This window comes from Neomonachus schauinslandi, chromosome 12, assembly GCF_002201575.2.
Source record: "Neomonachus schauinslandi chromosome 12, ASM220157v2, whole genome shotgun sequence".
NCBI lineage: Eukaryota > Metazoa > Chordata > Mammalia > Carnivora > Phocidae > Neomonachus > Neomonachus schauinslandi.
The window spans coordinates 81,221,941-81,238,160 of NC_058414.1; the positions used below are offsets into that span (position 1 = coordinate 81,221,941).

The 16,220-nt window shown below is 40.3% G+C and overlaps 1 protein-coding gene across 2 annotated transcripts in view; it reads right to left on the bottom strand.

Annotated features, from left to right (window-relative positions):
• Positions 1-16,220, bottom strand: part of GRM8 (glutamate metabotropic receptor 8) — a 772,971-nt gene that overhangs the window by 383,497 nt on the left and 373,254 nt on the right. For both annotated transcript variants that reach the window (XM_021699435.1, XM_021699434.1), the window contains exons 3-5: positions 9,606-9,741; positions 8,770-8,924; positions 7,581-7,718 (exon numbers count right to left, since the gene is read on the bottom strand). In XM_021699435.1, the coding sequence (XP_021555110.1) occupies positions 7,581-7,718; positions 8,770-8,924; positions 9,606-9,741 (429 nt within the window). The remainder of the gene's footprint in view (positions 1-7,580; positions 7,719-8,769; positions 8,925-9,605; positions 9,742-16,220) is intronic.

Here is a 16,220-nt window from a genome sequence, read left to right on the forward strand (position 1 = left end):
AGGATGGCAGAACATATTTTAACACAGGGAAAGTTACCTTAGTTTCCCTTCCTCCTGAGTCACCAAATAGTCTAAATCCATCCCTGTTGTTAACTACCCAACTCACTTACATGGTCTCCAGGCGTCCTGGGCAAATGGGTGAAAGCTTCCACCTTCCATAGCCTCCCAAAGCAAAGAGAGGACCGTGGAGAGGTAGTTACACCTGAAAAGTCACCTAGTTAGTTACTCTGGCCCTAGATAATAAATTGGCAGGCCTTTCAGGGAGCTAATTATTGAGCCTGCTATTTGGTTTACTGACAGAATTGCCTGTTTGTGGGAAGAAACATATCTGTGCATTGCTTTTTCCATTACCACTATTTCTATCGTCATAAATAAGAATCAATAGGCCATTTCAAGTAGCATATGCTCACCACCATTTAGCATCGGAGTGTCATCCATATGCAGGCTAAGCAGCAGTGTCCCAACCTCCTGGCTAAGGATTAAAACCCAACAGACAAGGAAAGCACTTCAAATGCCATAGGTAAGATAGTGTACATGTGTGTGAGCAATAAAAGGGCAAGAGTAGTTTGTTCTTTGTCTCTGTATCTGTAGCACAGTGTCTGGCACAGGGCAGGTCATTCAAAATGAATAAACAAGTGACTCATGAGGAATGCATGGATGAATGAGGCAAAGGGAGGTTTTAAGATGCTCTATGGGGCCGACTGAATTTATTGGGTTGGTCAGGGATGTGTTTTGGTAAGGACACAGATTGCTATTCACAATTCACGATGAAGAAACGAAGTCCAGGACACAGTTTGAGCCGAGAGGGAGCCTGCCTCTGGGGAGGATAGACCTACGACGACTTCCCACGTATTCTAGGCCTGCAATATTCAGCATCAGGCCTCACAATGGAAGACAAGAAATCAGAATGACAGCCATAAAAAGTCAAGTGAGACCTCAAAAGAAAAACTCTCCACTGCCAATGAAATTCTTGCTGGACCAAACAATGGCAGATTAGGAACTGATCAGAGAAAAGATAGGAAAAAGACAAAATGAGGTGCTGAAAGGGAACAGTGGGAGAGGAGCTCAGGTAGAGGCCGGAGTGGGGAAATGGGTCTGTGAAAAACGTGCAAAGACAGGGAGAGATGATGAAGACCCACAGTTCTCGGGGGGCTGTGGGTGTCTGGGTTGTGCGGAGTGGAGAGGCATGAAGGCTGAGAGTGGAACGAGGGAGGGAGGGTGAAAAGGAGAGAGAGGTCCGATAAATGTCTATAAAATAACACCCATCACCACTGATAACAAGTACAAAAGAATCCTTTTTTGTTCTTGAGAAAGACAAAGGGAATTTTAAGTAGGATTAAGTAGTAGTAGCTTTCAGAACTCAGCAGCTCTCAGAAGCAATAATAACTACATAAACAGCTAAATGGATGGTAGGAATTGTTTCACTTTGGAATTTGGCCAGCATACCAAAGTTAACAGTAATATCACATCTTTTTGAAAGCTTTCCTGAGATTCTAGGAGAAAAAACCATCTCAGAAAACTGTTTGCACCAAGTTAATTTCAGGAAGAGGATGCTCCTCACTGCTTGAAGACATTCTATCTCCCGAAAATTGGTAAGACAGAAGCCCTCCCCTCTGGGAAGCACTCTCTTATCCGTGTAAATACATCATCAGTATCGCCCCCAATGGAAGCAAATAATTATGTTCACAGATTATCATTGTCTAATGTAAAATTCTACTCAGAACATAATCCACAAATGATACCCTAAATGCAGCAAAAAGGCCCTTGTAGATATCCTCTTTCACACAGTTCCCTAACTTTTTGACTCACTGTGGATGATTAAACATGAATTCTGTAAGGTCAAATTTTGAAACATGCACATCTATATTCATTCATTTCTGAATTGGATGGGATTGGGCAAATTGGAAATATAAATAATTTTCAAACCCTGGACACCCCTACTCATGCATATCCATAGGTTTTCCTTCTTAAGTATATTTGACCACTAACGTGATAGATCATCTTTCCTCCCCAAAAACAGAGATGAAAACTGAGTGTTGATGGTAATGTGGGGCACAAACATCTTCTCTCAACATCTGGAAATATTCATGTGTTACTGTTTTAAAAAAAATTAAGTTACGGGGCGCCTGGGTGGCTCAGTCAGTTGAGTGTCCAGCTCTTGATTTTGGCTCAGGTCATGATCTCAGGGTTGTGGGATCGAGCCCCCGCAGCAGGCTCTGCAGTCATTGCGGAGTCTGCTTCTCTCTCCCTTTCCCCCTTCCCTCTTCTCCTCCCCCTGCTCACACATGCGCGTGCTCTCTCTCTAAAATAAATAAATATATCTTTAAAAACAAATTAAGTTAGAACATTGCATCATTTCTTTTCCACCCAGAAACAAGTTATTTCAGTATCACTCACAATGGAATTTGCCTGAAAAGCTGTTTACTAATCCCATTCCCTAAGGGTGCACTTGCCCTAGCACTTGGAGTAAACACCATTTTCACTGCACTAGAAATAGTTCTAACTGGACAGATTTTTACAGTTTTAGCAACACCCAAATGAATCGAAGGGATCTGCAGCAGACATGCCACCGAGTCTGGACTGTACCATAACCCAGGCAGAATTTATGCCTGAATTAAGTATCAGTATATACCATCCACAGATGCTAAAAGGACATCCACATATATCAACTTTTTTTTGAAAAGAGGAGTTTAGAGAAAATAGAGTTTAGATTCTGAAAACAGTCTATTAAAAATTATGATTAATTAATAACTAATTTCCTACCAACTTTATATATATATATATATATATATATATATATATATATATATATATACACACACACACACACACAGAGAGAGAGAATGGAGTTCAGCTACTTCATTAACTGGTAGACCCTCATTCATATGGTCTAAAGGATGGTGGGCTGTGAATATGTGTACACAATCAAACAGTAACATTCAGAAGTCAGAACTAAGCACAATGTAAAATATATCTGAATGAAAGCACGGAAGTTACTCCGTAACCTCCCCTTTCAAATCCTTCTAAAAACTGGACCCTCTTTATTTCCCATTATTCTTTAACATGCAGCCTTCTTTCCAATATGCTGACCACTTCCCTGTCCTCCCCACGTCTCCATGCCATGTCCTATTCTGTGCCTTTGCCCTGCTGGTCCACCTTTTTCCTCATCTTGGATGCTCTTTCTCAAATCTTTCTTATCAAACACTCATCTCTTCCATGAAGTTTTGAATTTCACAACTTGAACTTACAGTCATATATTTCCTGAAGTTCCGTAATATCCATGTCCAAATCTAGCTTTTGTTTTGTTTTATTTTTTATTTTTTAAAAAATTTTATTTTACTATGTTATGTTAATCACCATACATTACATCATTAGTTTTTTTTTTATTTTATTCTTATGTTAACCCCCATACATTACATCATTAGTTTTAGATGAAGTGTTCCATGATTCATTGTTTGTGCATAACACCCAGTACTCCATGCAGAATGTGCCCTCCTCAATACCCACCACCAGGCTAACCCATCCTCCCACTCCCCTTCCCTATAGAACCCTGTTTGTTTTTCAGAGTCCATCGTCTCTCATGGTTCGTCTACCCCTCCGATTTCCCCCGCTTCATTCTTCCCCTCCTGCTACCTTCTTCTTCTTCTTCTTCTTTTTTTTCTTAACATATATTGCATTATTTGTTTCAGAGGTACAGATCTGAGATTCAACAGTCTTGCACAATTCACAGCGCTTACCAGAGCACACACCCTCCCCAGTGTCTATCACCCAGTCACCCCATCCTTCCCACCCCACCCCCCACTCCAGCAACCCTCAGTTTGTTTCCTGAAATTAAGAATTCCTCATATCAGTGAGATCATATGATACAACATCATTAGTTTTTGATGTAGTGTTCCATGATTCATTGTTTGCGTATAACACCCAGTGCTCCCTTCAGTACGTGCCCTCTTTAAAACCCATCACCAGGCTAACCCATCCCCCATCCCCCTCCCCTCCAGAACCCTCAGTTTGTTTCTCAGAGTCCATAGTCTCTCATGGTTCATCTCCCCCTCCGATATCTCCCCCCTTCATTTTACCCTTCCTACTATCTTCTTCTTTTTTTTTCACATATAATGTATTATTTGTTTCAGAGGTACAGGTCTGTGATTCAACAGTCCTACACAATTCACAGCACTCACCATAGCACATACCCTCCCCAATGTCTATCACCCAGCCACCCCATCCCTCCCAACCCCCACCACTCCAGCAAACCTCAGTTTGTTTCCTGAGATTAAGAATTCCTCATATCAGTGAGATCACATGATACATGTCTTTCTCTGATTGACTTATTTCGCTCAGCATAATACCCTCCAGTTCCAGCCACGTCATTTTAAATGGCAGGATTTCATTCCTTTTGATGGCTGCATATTATTCCATTGTATATATATACCACATCTTCTTTATTCATTCATCTGTCAATGGACATCTTGGCTCTTTCCATAGTTTGGCTATTGTGGACATTGCTGCTATAAACATCGGGGTGCACGTACCCCTTCGGATCACTACATTTGTATCCTTGGGGTAAATACCCAGTAGTGCAATTGCTGGGTTGTATGGTAGCTCTATTTTCAACTTTTTGAGGAAACTCCATACTGTTTTCCAGAGTGGCTGCACCAGCTTGCATTCCCACCAACAGTGTAGGAGGGTTCCCCTTTCTCCACACCCTCGCCAACATCTATCATTTCCTGACTTGTTAATTTTAGCCATCCTGACTGGTGTGAGGTGGTATCTCATCAAATCTAGCTTTTAATTATAGGATTTTTCTCCCTCTACTTCCGTACAATTCTGTGTATATCTTTTTTTCCCCAACTGAATCACATTATTTCAAGGTAACACCTCCCTTTTAATGCCTCTCTCTAAAGTTTCTGTCAAGATCCTATCCCACAGCTAATTTCTCTTTCTCTAGCTACTCCTTCTGAATACTATATTTCTCTGAAAACATGCTCAAGTGCGCCCCCATCCTAAAGAAAACTTCTGTAACCCTACTTATTACTCAAGTTTTTCACCATATCTACTTTTTTTCCTTTGCCAGACTTAAAAAAAGCATTCTTTCCCCCATTTCCTCTCTTCTGGCTCTCAGCCCCTCACAATCTGAGTCTACCACACTTCTCATCCCTCAGCCACTCCTCTCAGCAGCAGGACACTGCACGCACCTCCCACCATGCTCACTGGCCTTTCCTGGCTCCTCCCCTTGAATCTTCAGTCGTCATCCCTCAGCTCTGCTCCAACTCCTTTGGCAACTGCATCTCTGCCCTGGTCTTTAACTCCCAGGTCTCCATCTGCCACTCAAGAGCCTGTATTTTTAGTGCTGGATTCTCTGTGGGGTCCCAGACCTTATGCTGCCACCTGCTGGGCAGTTCCATGGGGCCATCTCTTTTTTTTTTTTTTTTTAAGATTTTATTTATTTATTTGACAGAGAGAAACACAGCGAGAGAGGGAACACAAGCAGGGGGAGTGGGAGAGGGAGAAGCAGGCTTCCCGCAGAGCAGAGAGCCCGACGCGGGGCTCGATCCCAGGACCCCGGGATCATGACCTGAGCCAAAGGCAGACGCTTAACGACTGAGCCACCCAGGCGCCCCTCCATGGGGCCATCTCAAAACCAAATTCAAGTCTGCCCCCTCCAAATCTACCATTCATTCCGTCTTCTCTGCTCGCTAATTACATCACCCTTTTCATAGACCTAGCTGGTAGAGATTTCACATTCAGAGCCTCCATCACTTACCCCCACACCAGTGTTCGTCACTCACCACGTAATGTCAATGCGACTTCCCAGGACTTCTTTCCTCTGTGTTCTGCCCAGACCTGCACATCCTTGTTTAGGCTGTGACTGTCCATCACCAGGACTATTGGACGGGCCCTGACTGACCTTTCTCCTTTCTCTCTCCTGATCTCCAGCCCTCCTTACACTTCCACCAAAGGAATCTGCTTGAAACAGGTACCTGAGCAATGCCCTAGATGAAAAGCACTCATGAGTAATTCTATCCTACATCTAGGATAAAGCCCAAACCCCCCAGCACAGGAGTTCCTGGGAACAACTTGAAGACCTTGCATGACGTGACCCCAGCCTGTCTCTTTAGCCTCATTGGCCATCACTCTCCCTCTCACTTACTACCTTCCTTCCTTCACTCCAGCTACCTTGATCCCTCCCCCGCCCCCATGGCTTGCACAAAGGATGCTTGCCCTAGATCCTGGAATGGCTTGCCATCTTATCTTCACAAGGCTGATAACATCTTGCCATTCAGGTCTCATCTCAAATGTCACCTGCTTGGAGAAGCATTCTGTGACTGCACAGCCTACTTGCCACCCTCCCGGCCAATACCACCTGCTCAGCCTTTCACATTCACTCCCTTGTATTTCCCATAAGCACACCTCAGCATCTGAAAGTCTCAGTTCATTTATATGTTTCCTTATTTAGTGTCTGTCTCCTCACACTGTAGTGTAAGCCCCATGAGCACAGACCTCATCTCCATTCCAGTTCCTGGAAGGGTGCCTGGCACACAGGGAGCCTAAAGTCAGACCCCTCCACAACGTGCCACCCATTTTCACACGCCTGTCCTTCCTCTGTGTATATGTCTGCTCTAGCATTGATCATATTATATCTTCTATTGAGCAATTATTTCCAAAGGAAATGATTAGAGGAAAAGGAGGATCTATCAAAATATGGTAGTGAAGGGTAGATGAGGGAGGGGTATACGGTTATAAAATGCTCATTCAAGTTTCAGCATAGAAGATTTATGCATCTTTGTTAAAACTATCCCTGATGTTTTGGTTTTTGATCCTGCTATTAACAGGATTCTTTAAATTTCATTTTCCACATGTTAGTTTATATAAAAGAATACACACACACACACACACACACACACGGATAAAAAAAATTTTCATATTGACCTTGCATCTATGGTTTTGCTAAATTGAGTACTTAATTCTAAGTAACTTTTAAAATGCCATTGGTGGTTCTATGTACATAATCATGTTAATCTGAAAATAAAGAATGTTTCATTCTTACATTCAAAATATGTACATTTACTATCACTATTATTTTTAAGCACATGATATAGAAGGTAAAGCATCAAAAAATCATAGCTGCAAGAGCTATGCAGGATATGGGGGACAATTATGTTATAGGGGACATGGGTTGAAATAGTGAAAAAAACTGGCTGTCTTATATCGGTGTATTACGACCCATCATCTTCACTACATGTTAAGTTCCTGGAGACCAGTATCATTTCTTGCTTATTTGTCTATATCCCACCAAGCCTACTAAAGTGTGCGCATACTAGAAACTCAATAAATGTTTTTAAATAGAATTCAAATACCCTAGTTTTGGGCACATTTCATGTGGCCAAGAAATACATGTCAACTCTAAGAACCAATGAATCCACACAGGTTTGTTGAATGATCAGTGTATGCTCAACCCTGTTGAGAAACTAGTAAGAGACATGAAGAAATAGAAGGTACTCTGATCATTATCCATACAGAAAAACTTCCTTTCTCAGGTCATGATAAAACAAACACACCAAGGAAAACATTTCCGTGGTTACCTGTACATTTCTTTATATGACTGTTCCTCTTTCCATGTGATCCTAACTTGCATCCAAAATTCTCCTCCCAAAATTCTGCAAACCACACATTTCTTCGATTATTGGCAAGAGTTCGGCTTCTAAAATAGCGATCAAACCCTATTTCAGAGAAGAAAGGTATGATTTTAGTATTCTTTCAAAAGCAAAATCAAATACTGTCAGAGCTTTTGAATGGATATTATGTTATGTTGTGATCATTGCATGAGAAAAACAAAACAAAACATATTAACAAATGGCGGGAACCAGTAGCCCAGAAATCAGTCTTCCCTCATGGTCAAAGCCAAGGGGATTATCGCCCTCACTGTTCACCATTTAGGCACCTGGCTCAGCAGATGAATGGAACAGGAGAGCCTGTTGTTGGTGTCATCCTAACAACCTCCCCCTCTCCTCTACATCACAGCCACCAGCAAACTTCTCCTAGATATTCAGAACCAACTCACGCTTTTCTCATTCTTCTCTCTGTCTCCTAGCAGGAATCAATGCTCCAGGTTTCTATGCTTCTACCTGCCTCAAAATGTACCTGTCCTATATGTTCCATTTTCAGCTAATCCAATAACTAATCAGCCCTGATGTAATCTTATGGGGTCATGGGTAATGGGCCAAAGTGTCAGCCTGCTCAGGGGACCACCTCATCGAAGGGAGACCGCCTGGAACTTATGCCTTACTCCAAAAGATAATGGGGAAGATAGGAACTTCAGTCACTGCTAAGACCATTGGAAAAGCTATCTGGGAGACAGACTTTCTTTCAGGGAGGCTCCATATCTTTGCTGTTGCATTAATTTATCTGTAGGGTCAGCCCAGCCTCACGTCTCCATTTTTTATATAGCAGCACTCTCCCCTCCCCACGACGGTGCTGTAATCATCATCTGTGCCATAGAAATATGCAAGGTTAGAGAGCAACATCATGGAAATAGCTAAGGCCAACTCTAACTCTCTTTTTTTAAGAAAAAAATCTTATGGGTACTCTTTTCTAATGAAAAATATACGCTGGGTTAAATAGTTATTGTCTTGGTAATTCTACCATCAGAATTAAAAATTCTATCCAGAGTCATCAACAATGGGTTCATTTCATCCTATGCTGATGCTCTGGTTTTGCCTTTGAGTTTTGATTCAGTTGGAATGAAACAAAGTTTCTACGGCTTGTCCTTACCATCAATTGATGCTCTTTTGGGCAAAATTGTCACAGCCCCTTCTGCAATCTCCTCCTGTTGATAAACAGGTGCTATTTTGGATCCCCAACTATCTGAGCCAATCCAGAGAAAATGACCACTTTGGTTTAATTTCTTTGCTGCTTCCAATATCCTCCTACAGGAATAAAAAGAAATAAAACACACCATATTTATCAAGAAACACTACATTTAGGAATGTTACAAGACCAGTTATATCAAATTATATGCACTCAGTAAGTCACTGTTAAACAATTAGTCAATCACTAACTGTCTGAGTCTTATCATTTCTAAAGGAAACATATTTTTTTTTAAAGATTTTATTTATTTATTTGAGAGAGAGAAAATGAGAGAGAGCACATGAGAGGGGGGAGGGCCAGAGGGAGAAGCAGACTCCCTGCCGAGCAGGGAGCCCGATGCGGGACTCGATCCAGGGACTCCAGGATCATGACCTGAGCCGAAGGCAGTCGCTTAACCAACTGAGCCACCCAGGCGCCCTCTAAAGGAAACATATTAGAGACTTTTATTCCAGCACCTGTTAATCAGCCTCATCCTTAACCTCATTCACATCATTCAGTCTATCATCCTTACTGGTCTCATTTCTTTCAGTTCTCAGGTTTTACTCTATAGCCATTTCAGAGTTAGAAACTAGAAGGCTGTTGTGTCTCTGCAGCAGAAGGAAGGCAGTGTGTAATTGCATGAGAATGCTGCAATTCCTGTGAAATCTCACAAGATTTTACATTGAACATGAAATATGTTAAAAAAAAAAAATGTGTGTTGCAAATGTGATCCTACATAAGGAAGAAAATTTAATCAGCACCTGATGTCATCTTCATTGGCAAACATAATCACCGCCCGAGCATTAGGTGTTTCTAGGAGGCGTCTGATAATTTTTTCAAATTCTCCAGGTCTTGGTTCACGTGGGATTTTCTGTGATTGAGCAATGCAAACACCACCTATTTTAAAAAGAAAGAGAGAGAGAGTGACTCAGAAAAAGCACTTATTTAATTAACCAACTTAATGAGGTTAGCTACTTTATAAAAACATATGATTCAATGCAATATAATGTTTTTCAAAACGTGTCATTCTCACCTATTAAAAGTAAACATGTTTGTTCACATTACAGTATATATCAAATAAATGACATCAATTATGTAATCATACATCAGGATTATTGTTTTATTTTCCAAGTGTCAACATTATTTTTGTGGATATCCATAATAAAACCAAAGGGTACAAAATGTGTAATGAGAGTCAAGGAGTGCAAAGAAGAATGACTGTTTTGATTCATTTGATGTAAGTTGAAAAACAAGTGCCTGGATTAATAATATGAGTATGTGTTATAGGTGAGACCGCTTACTAGGTAAAAAGATCCTTTTCCTATTAGTTTCCAATTAGTAGACCTCCTTTAAAGTTAATTTCATTTTACAGCTCATAGTATTACAGCAAAATTTGTATGCATCAGCAAAATGGTATGTTATGAGACAAGTGGTATTTGAGACTATTTGAGACACAGACAAGTCCCAAAGATTCAAACCCTCAGTTGACATTTTGTCTCCACCAAGAAAATCAAAATGGCAGAAATCCCATCCCATTATCATACCAAGAAAAAAAAAAAAAAAGAAAGAACTCTTCCTTTGGCGTTTCCTCTAAGGCAATAAGAGACCAAAGAGAAAAGTTTAGAAAAGGTCTCTGCCGCCTATCAGGGTTCCTCAATCTCAGTGGGGTAGAAAGAGAACATATTCTAATATTAGAAGAAAAGGGAATATTAGGCTTAAATAGGCTTTTTTTTGAGTCAGATGAGAATTAAATCACCATTTATAACATTGCTTCAGTAAGCAAAGGCATCTTTACTTCCAAACAACTGCCAATACATTCAGTCACCCAAACATTACTAAGTACTATTATATGTTATGTATTGGGCTGGACATTGGGAATATACAATCTAATCCAGGAGTTACCATCTAGTCTGGGAGACAGGCATCCCAATAAATTATCATAGAATATGTGGTAAATTTTAGAATTAAGAGGCTATACCTACACAATGGGAACACAAAGGAAGGAGTAACTCAAGTGCTTGAGAGAGCTGGATTTTAAAGAGCAAATATGTATCCGTCTAGGGACAAAAGTGGGACATTTCTGGTAGAGGCCCAGGTATGAAAGAACCTTGTTTGATCACGGCTTATGGTCAAGACCGGCTAGGGCTGAGGTTGGAGAGAATAGCCAAGCCCAGCTTGAGAATGACTTTGTTAGACATGTCAAATAATTTGGACTTTATCTTGAAAACAGTGGGAATCCACTGAAAGTTCATAAGTAGGAGAATTACATGAGTTTTATGCCTTAGGAAGAAACCTCAGGTAGCCAAACAAAGAAGGAATGTCTGGTAGCCAGAGAATGGGTGTCTAGTGTGCTGTGATCAGACTTACCATGTGTGGTAATAATGTACGATAACAGTGCTCAAGTACTGAAGTTTATATCTCTTATAAGTTAGAGCATGGTTAAAGTTATCCCTACAATAGCAATGCTCTTACTAACCTTTTTAGGGATGAGAATTGCCCTTAATCCACAGACAGAGCCTAGAGATCGCTAGCCTACCAATATGCCATTAGTAGTTGTGATGATTGATTCATTCCTTCATTAAATATTTATTGCATGCCCACTATCTGCCAGATACTGCACAGGGACTGTGGATACAATGATGAATATAAAAGACACAGTTTCTGCCTTCAGAGTTTAGAAACGTTGTAGGTGAAACAGGCTTAACATAGAACAAAACAACAAAAATAAGCATATAATCATAAATCATGGCAAGTCCTATGAGGAAGAGCAAGGGCATTTAATTTACATTGAGGAGTGCTCAGGAAAAGTCTCCCTAGAGAGGTGTTGAGGTCAGAAAGAAGAGAGAATGGGTGAAGACAGCATGAGAAAGGGCAGGAAAGAGCAGGGCAGGACAGAGCAGGGCAGGAACAAGTCAGCAGAGCTAATGAATGAGAGGGAGAGAAGCGTGAGATGAAGATGAGAGGAAGACAGGGGCCAGATCATGCATGGCTTGTGCAGGTCCTGTGGAAGATGATGAATAATTAAAGTGCTTAACTGCCTCACTCAGTGTTTCTGTCTCTTCACTCTTTTAAGTAGCCCATAGAAATAGGTCTCATCTGTGAACACTGTATTTCATGGAAGAAAAATGGAGGAGGGTTACTGATGCACAGGACAACCTGGACTGGAAAGAACAGGAGGCATTGAGATCCATGAGGAGGGTCCTGGAAGAGGCAATGGAAAATGATGCCTAAGATAGTGCTACTGGGGCTGAGGAGGAGCCGGCTGAGCTGTTAGAATTTGAGTTAGAATCAGTGAAGCTTCATACTATGTTTTTCCAGCTTTATTAAGGTAGGAGTTACAAATAAAAATTATATATATTTCGGCTGTACTGATTTTATCTAAGTAGTGAGGTAACGGGAAACCACGAAGCATGACACTAAGGTTTTGGCCTTTGTGACCAGTTTGTGTGACACCCCCATTAAACAAGCAAGCACCACAGGAGGGTGTGCAGGTATGTCGAGGAAAAAAGAATGATTTTTGCTTCAGGATAGGTTGTCTTTGAAGTACCCATGCAACATCAAACTGAAGAAGCTGATCTGGAGCTAAAGAGAGAGATGGAAAATGTGATAACAATTTTGTCAGGTGCTGATGCAGTCCGTAGTTGAAGGGTTGGGAGTGAACAGATCACTCAGAGGGAATATATATTTATTTATTTTGAATTTATTTCTTTGAGAGAGAGAGAGTGAGAGGGAGAAGCAGACTCTCCGCTGAGCAGAGAGCCCAACATGGGGCTCGATCCCAGGAACCCTGAGATCATGACCTGAGCTGAAGGCAGACGCTTAACTGACTGAGCCACCCAGGTGCCCCCCAAAGGGAATATTTAAATCAAAGACAGGAAAAGGTGAATGATGGAGCTCTGAAAAACCAGGAGCTTTGGAGAGGGGGCTAGCAAATGCAAATGGAAAAAGCAATCACATATTTTGAGGAGAAAACTTTTGAGACAAAATCTAGTGGTAAGTTAAGGACTACCTAATGTTTTTAAAAATCAAAAAACAAATAAACAAAAAACTGATGAGTGGAAGCATTAGGTAACTGTAGAAATGTGAGAACAAAACTGTAACACTCTGGGGAACAATAGCTGTTTTAAAATCCAACTGCCCTTTTAATTAAATTGCTGTGATTACTTAAGCATCCCATTAAAGACATGTCATATCCTAAGTATCATTCTGAGATTACTACTGACTCCATAGCTGGAAGAAATGAAGGCTGAAAAATTTTATTATGACTATTTCAGATGAGACAAACAGGCAATCCAGACATAGTTTAGTCTGAATTCATTGATTTATTCATTCACTGCGGATCTATCGAACTTTTTGTTTGTAAAAAACTGAGTAGTTAGGTCAGATTTTTACATGGTCTAAATCCATTTCATATTTTTTATGCCTCTGCCATATTTGTCAGCCTGGTCAATTTGTGTTTTCCTGGAAAGAGGGACTACACAATTAATTTATTTCAGCTGAATAAATACTTATGGAGAACCTGTTCCACATGGCATTTTACTGTTTGATGCCTTATGGATATTTTATTAAACTGTGGACTGCATTACTTCTCAAATGATTGGAGCTAGAAGATTAGGATTCTTTTCTTAGCCCTGAAACTCATTCACACTTTCTATCTTCACATCAGTCAAAAAGTCCGACAGTTAATCCATTCATAAGCACTCATAGTCTACCATGTTTCAGGAGTTACATTCAAAGATTGCCTGTCCTCAGCATCTTGTAATATAATTGAATGGCGAGATGTACACATAAAAAAAGCCAGATTAGAATGTAAAATTATCTAATGATGAAAGATGATTGCATAGGCTATATCAAAATGCAGTAATAAATGTCATCACCCCCCGAAATGGTCCTATGACTTCAAAAGAAGTCATTATATACTGTTAGGGTTTGGTTAAAAAAAAAAAACAGTAAAATTTAGTCAAATATTCATGCTTCATCAAAGATATGTTTTCCTATAATACCTATACCTACAATGCCTACAGTACCTTTCCTACATTATCTAATGTTTTCATTTTTAAACAGAGTCTGACTTGATTTAGACTCCTGGCATGAGCAGGAGGAAAAGGAGTTGCCCTCTATCAAAGAATATGTCTACTGCATCCATTTTTCCGTATCTCAACCTGAAAGAGTGCTGATTGTATCCAATTCAAGGGACACCAACCTTCCTATTCTGTAGGCTTCCCAGTTCTGCAAGAAATAATTTCTTTTTTTTTTAAAGATTTTATTTATTTATTCATGAGAGACAGAGAGAGAGAGAGAGAGGCAGAGGAAGAAGCAGGCTCCCAAGGAGCAGGGAGCCCGATGCGGGACTTGATCCCAGGACTCTGGGATCATGACCTGAGCCGAAGGCAGACGCTTAACCATCTGAGCCACCCAGGCGCCCAAGAAATAATTTCTAAAGCTTAGCACTTTCCTAAAGCACAGGAAAAGAATGTTGCATGGAGGAATTTATAATTGGCTATTTTCTGGAATTTACTGTCTGATTTTCTTGTGTACATTTTTTTCTTTTGATTATTTAATGATAATTGGAAGATCATTTATAGAACTGAACACTTTATGTGCATTTCACAACACACAAGACTGTTCTTTCTCAGTCTCATTCACTGATACCTCACTGGTCCTATGGCAGGACTCTAAGACTCGTATTATCACCATATATCTGATGAGCACACTGAGAAACAGGGGTATCAACAGCTAGCAAGAGGCTGGGGCCCAGGTTCAGAGCCATGTCTGTCTGACTCCAAGTCTAGACTTTTTCCATCATCTTGCTTATCCACAATTAACCATACCTGTTGCTTAATGGTTAAATAGATACAAATGATTGATGAATAAAATAAAGCAAATTTACAGATTCATTAAAAAACCCAGCAGGTTGCCCCTTATAAATCAATTGACAGCTATACAAATACAGTACTTCTATTGAGTATTAAGAACTTAGGATACTTAGAATCTATGCAGATTTCTTAGAACTGACTTAAACTTCTTCAGCATATCACCAGTCCACCCTCAAAACTTTCCAATTATCCCTACAAATACATGTCTTCAGAAAGACTTTCCTGGAGTCCTTCATATTCCACTTCTACTTTGCATTGCAGCAACCACGATAATTATATTCTTTTATTCTGTTATTTTTTTTCTCACCTTAGACTCTAAACTGCACGACTACTGAACCTTGTCTTTCACATTTACCACCATACCCCATATCACCTATCACTGTGTTTGGCACATAAAGACTTCAACAAACCTTTGTTGAGTGAATAGATGGAAGACTTATATTAGGCACTGCTGGCATAGAGAAATAGAAATGAGACAGTTCTGCCTTCAAACACCTCTCAGTCCAGTAGAGAAACAAAAGGATGCATGTAATTATACATTAAAAAATAAGTGACATAAAAGAAGAAAAAAAAATGTGGACCCTGATATTTCAGAGGAAGTTGTCACTGAAATGGGTCTGCCTCCCAAAACAGTTTTATCAGATGCCAAGAATTAGAATACCACCTTAGCCTTAGTTCATTCATCTGTAGGGTGGCACAATAATTTGCTCTCTTTGATTCAAGAGGAAATTTGTAAATAATTCCATTTCATAAGAAAATTCCATTTTTTAAGATTTATTTATTTGACAGAGAGAGAGAGAGAGCACAAGCAGGGGGAGCGGCAGGCTGAGGGAGAGGGAGAAGCAGGCTCCCTGCTGAGCAAGGAGCCCAATGCGGGGCTCAATCTCAGGGATCATGACCTGAGCTGAAGGCAGACACTTCACCGACTGAGCCACCCAGGCGCCCCTCGTTTTGTAAGTTTTATCTCTTTATTTCATGGGTGAGTAGCCGGATGCCTCAGGTCTAAGAGATGAAAGATATGTTCATATGTGTTGATTTGCCAGTGCAAAAAGATATTGGAGTGAGAAAGAAACCAGACTTGGCATCAGAAGACCTAAGAGGGGATTCTGTATGACCTGAGACAAATCTGTCACCTCTCAGTTTCCTCATTTCTGTAACAAGGTTCATAATAACCATCTCCCAGAGATGTCAAGAGAATCAAATTTAAAAGGGTATTATGATAAAGGTCTATACAAATGTGGTACATTATTACTGTGACTAATAAGAATCATCATCATGACCAGATAAGCACCATCACCAAACCTGACAGGGGAGATAGTTGCTGCTCAGACTTAAAACATGGGATTGTCAATCGATCATATTCTTGAATCCTTCACCACTCTTTGTATAATATTATCAAATATCGGAAATTCTGAGAAGTGATATTTGTGCATTTGTCTATGCCATAAATAAGATGACTAGATTTCACTTTTCACCGATTATTGGTCAACACAATGTGAT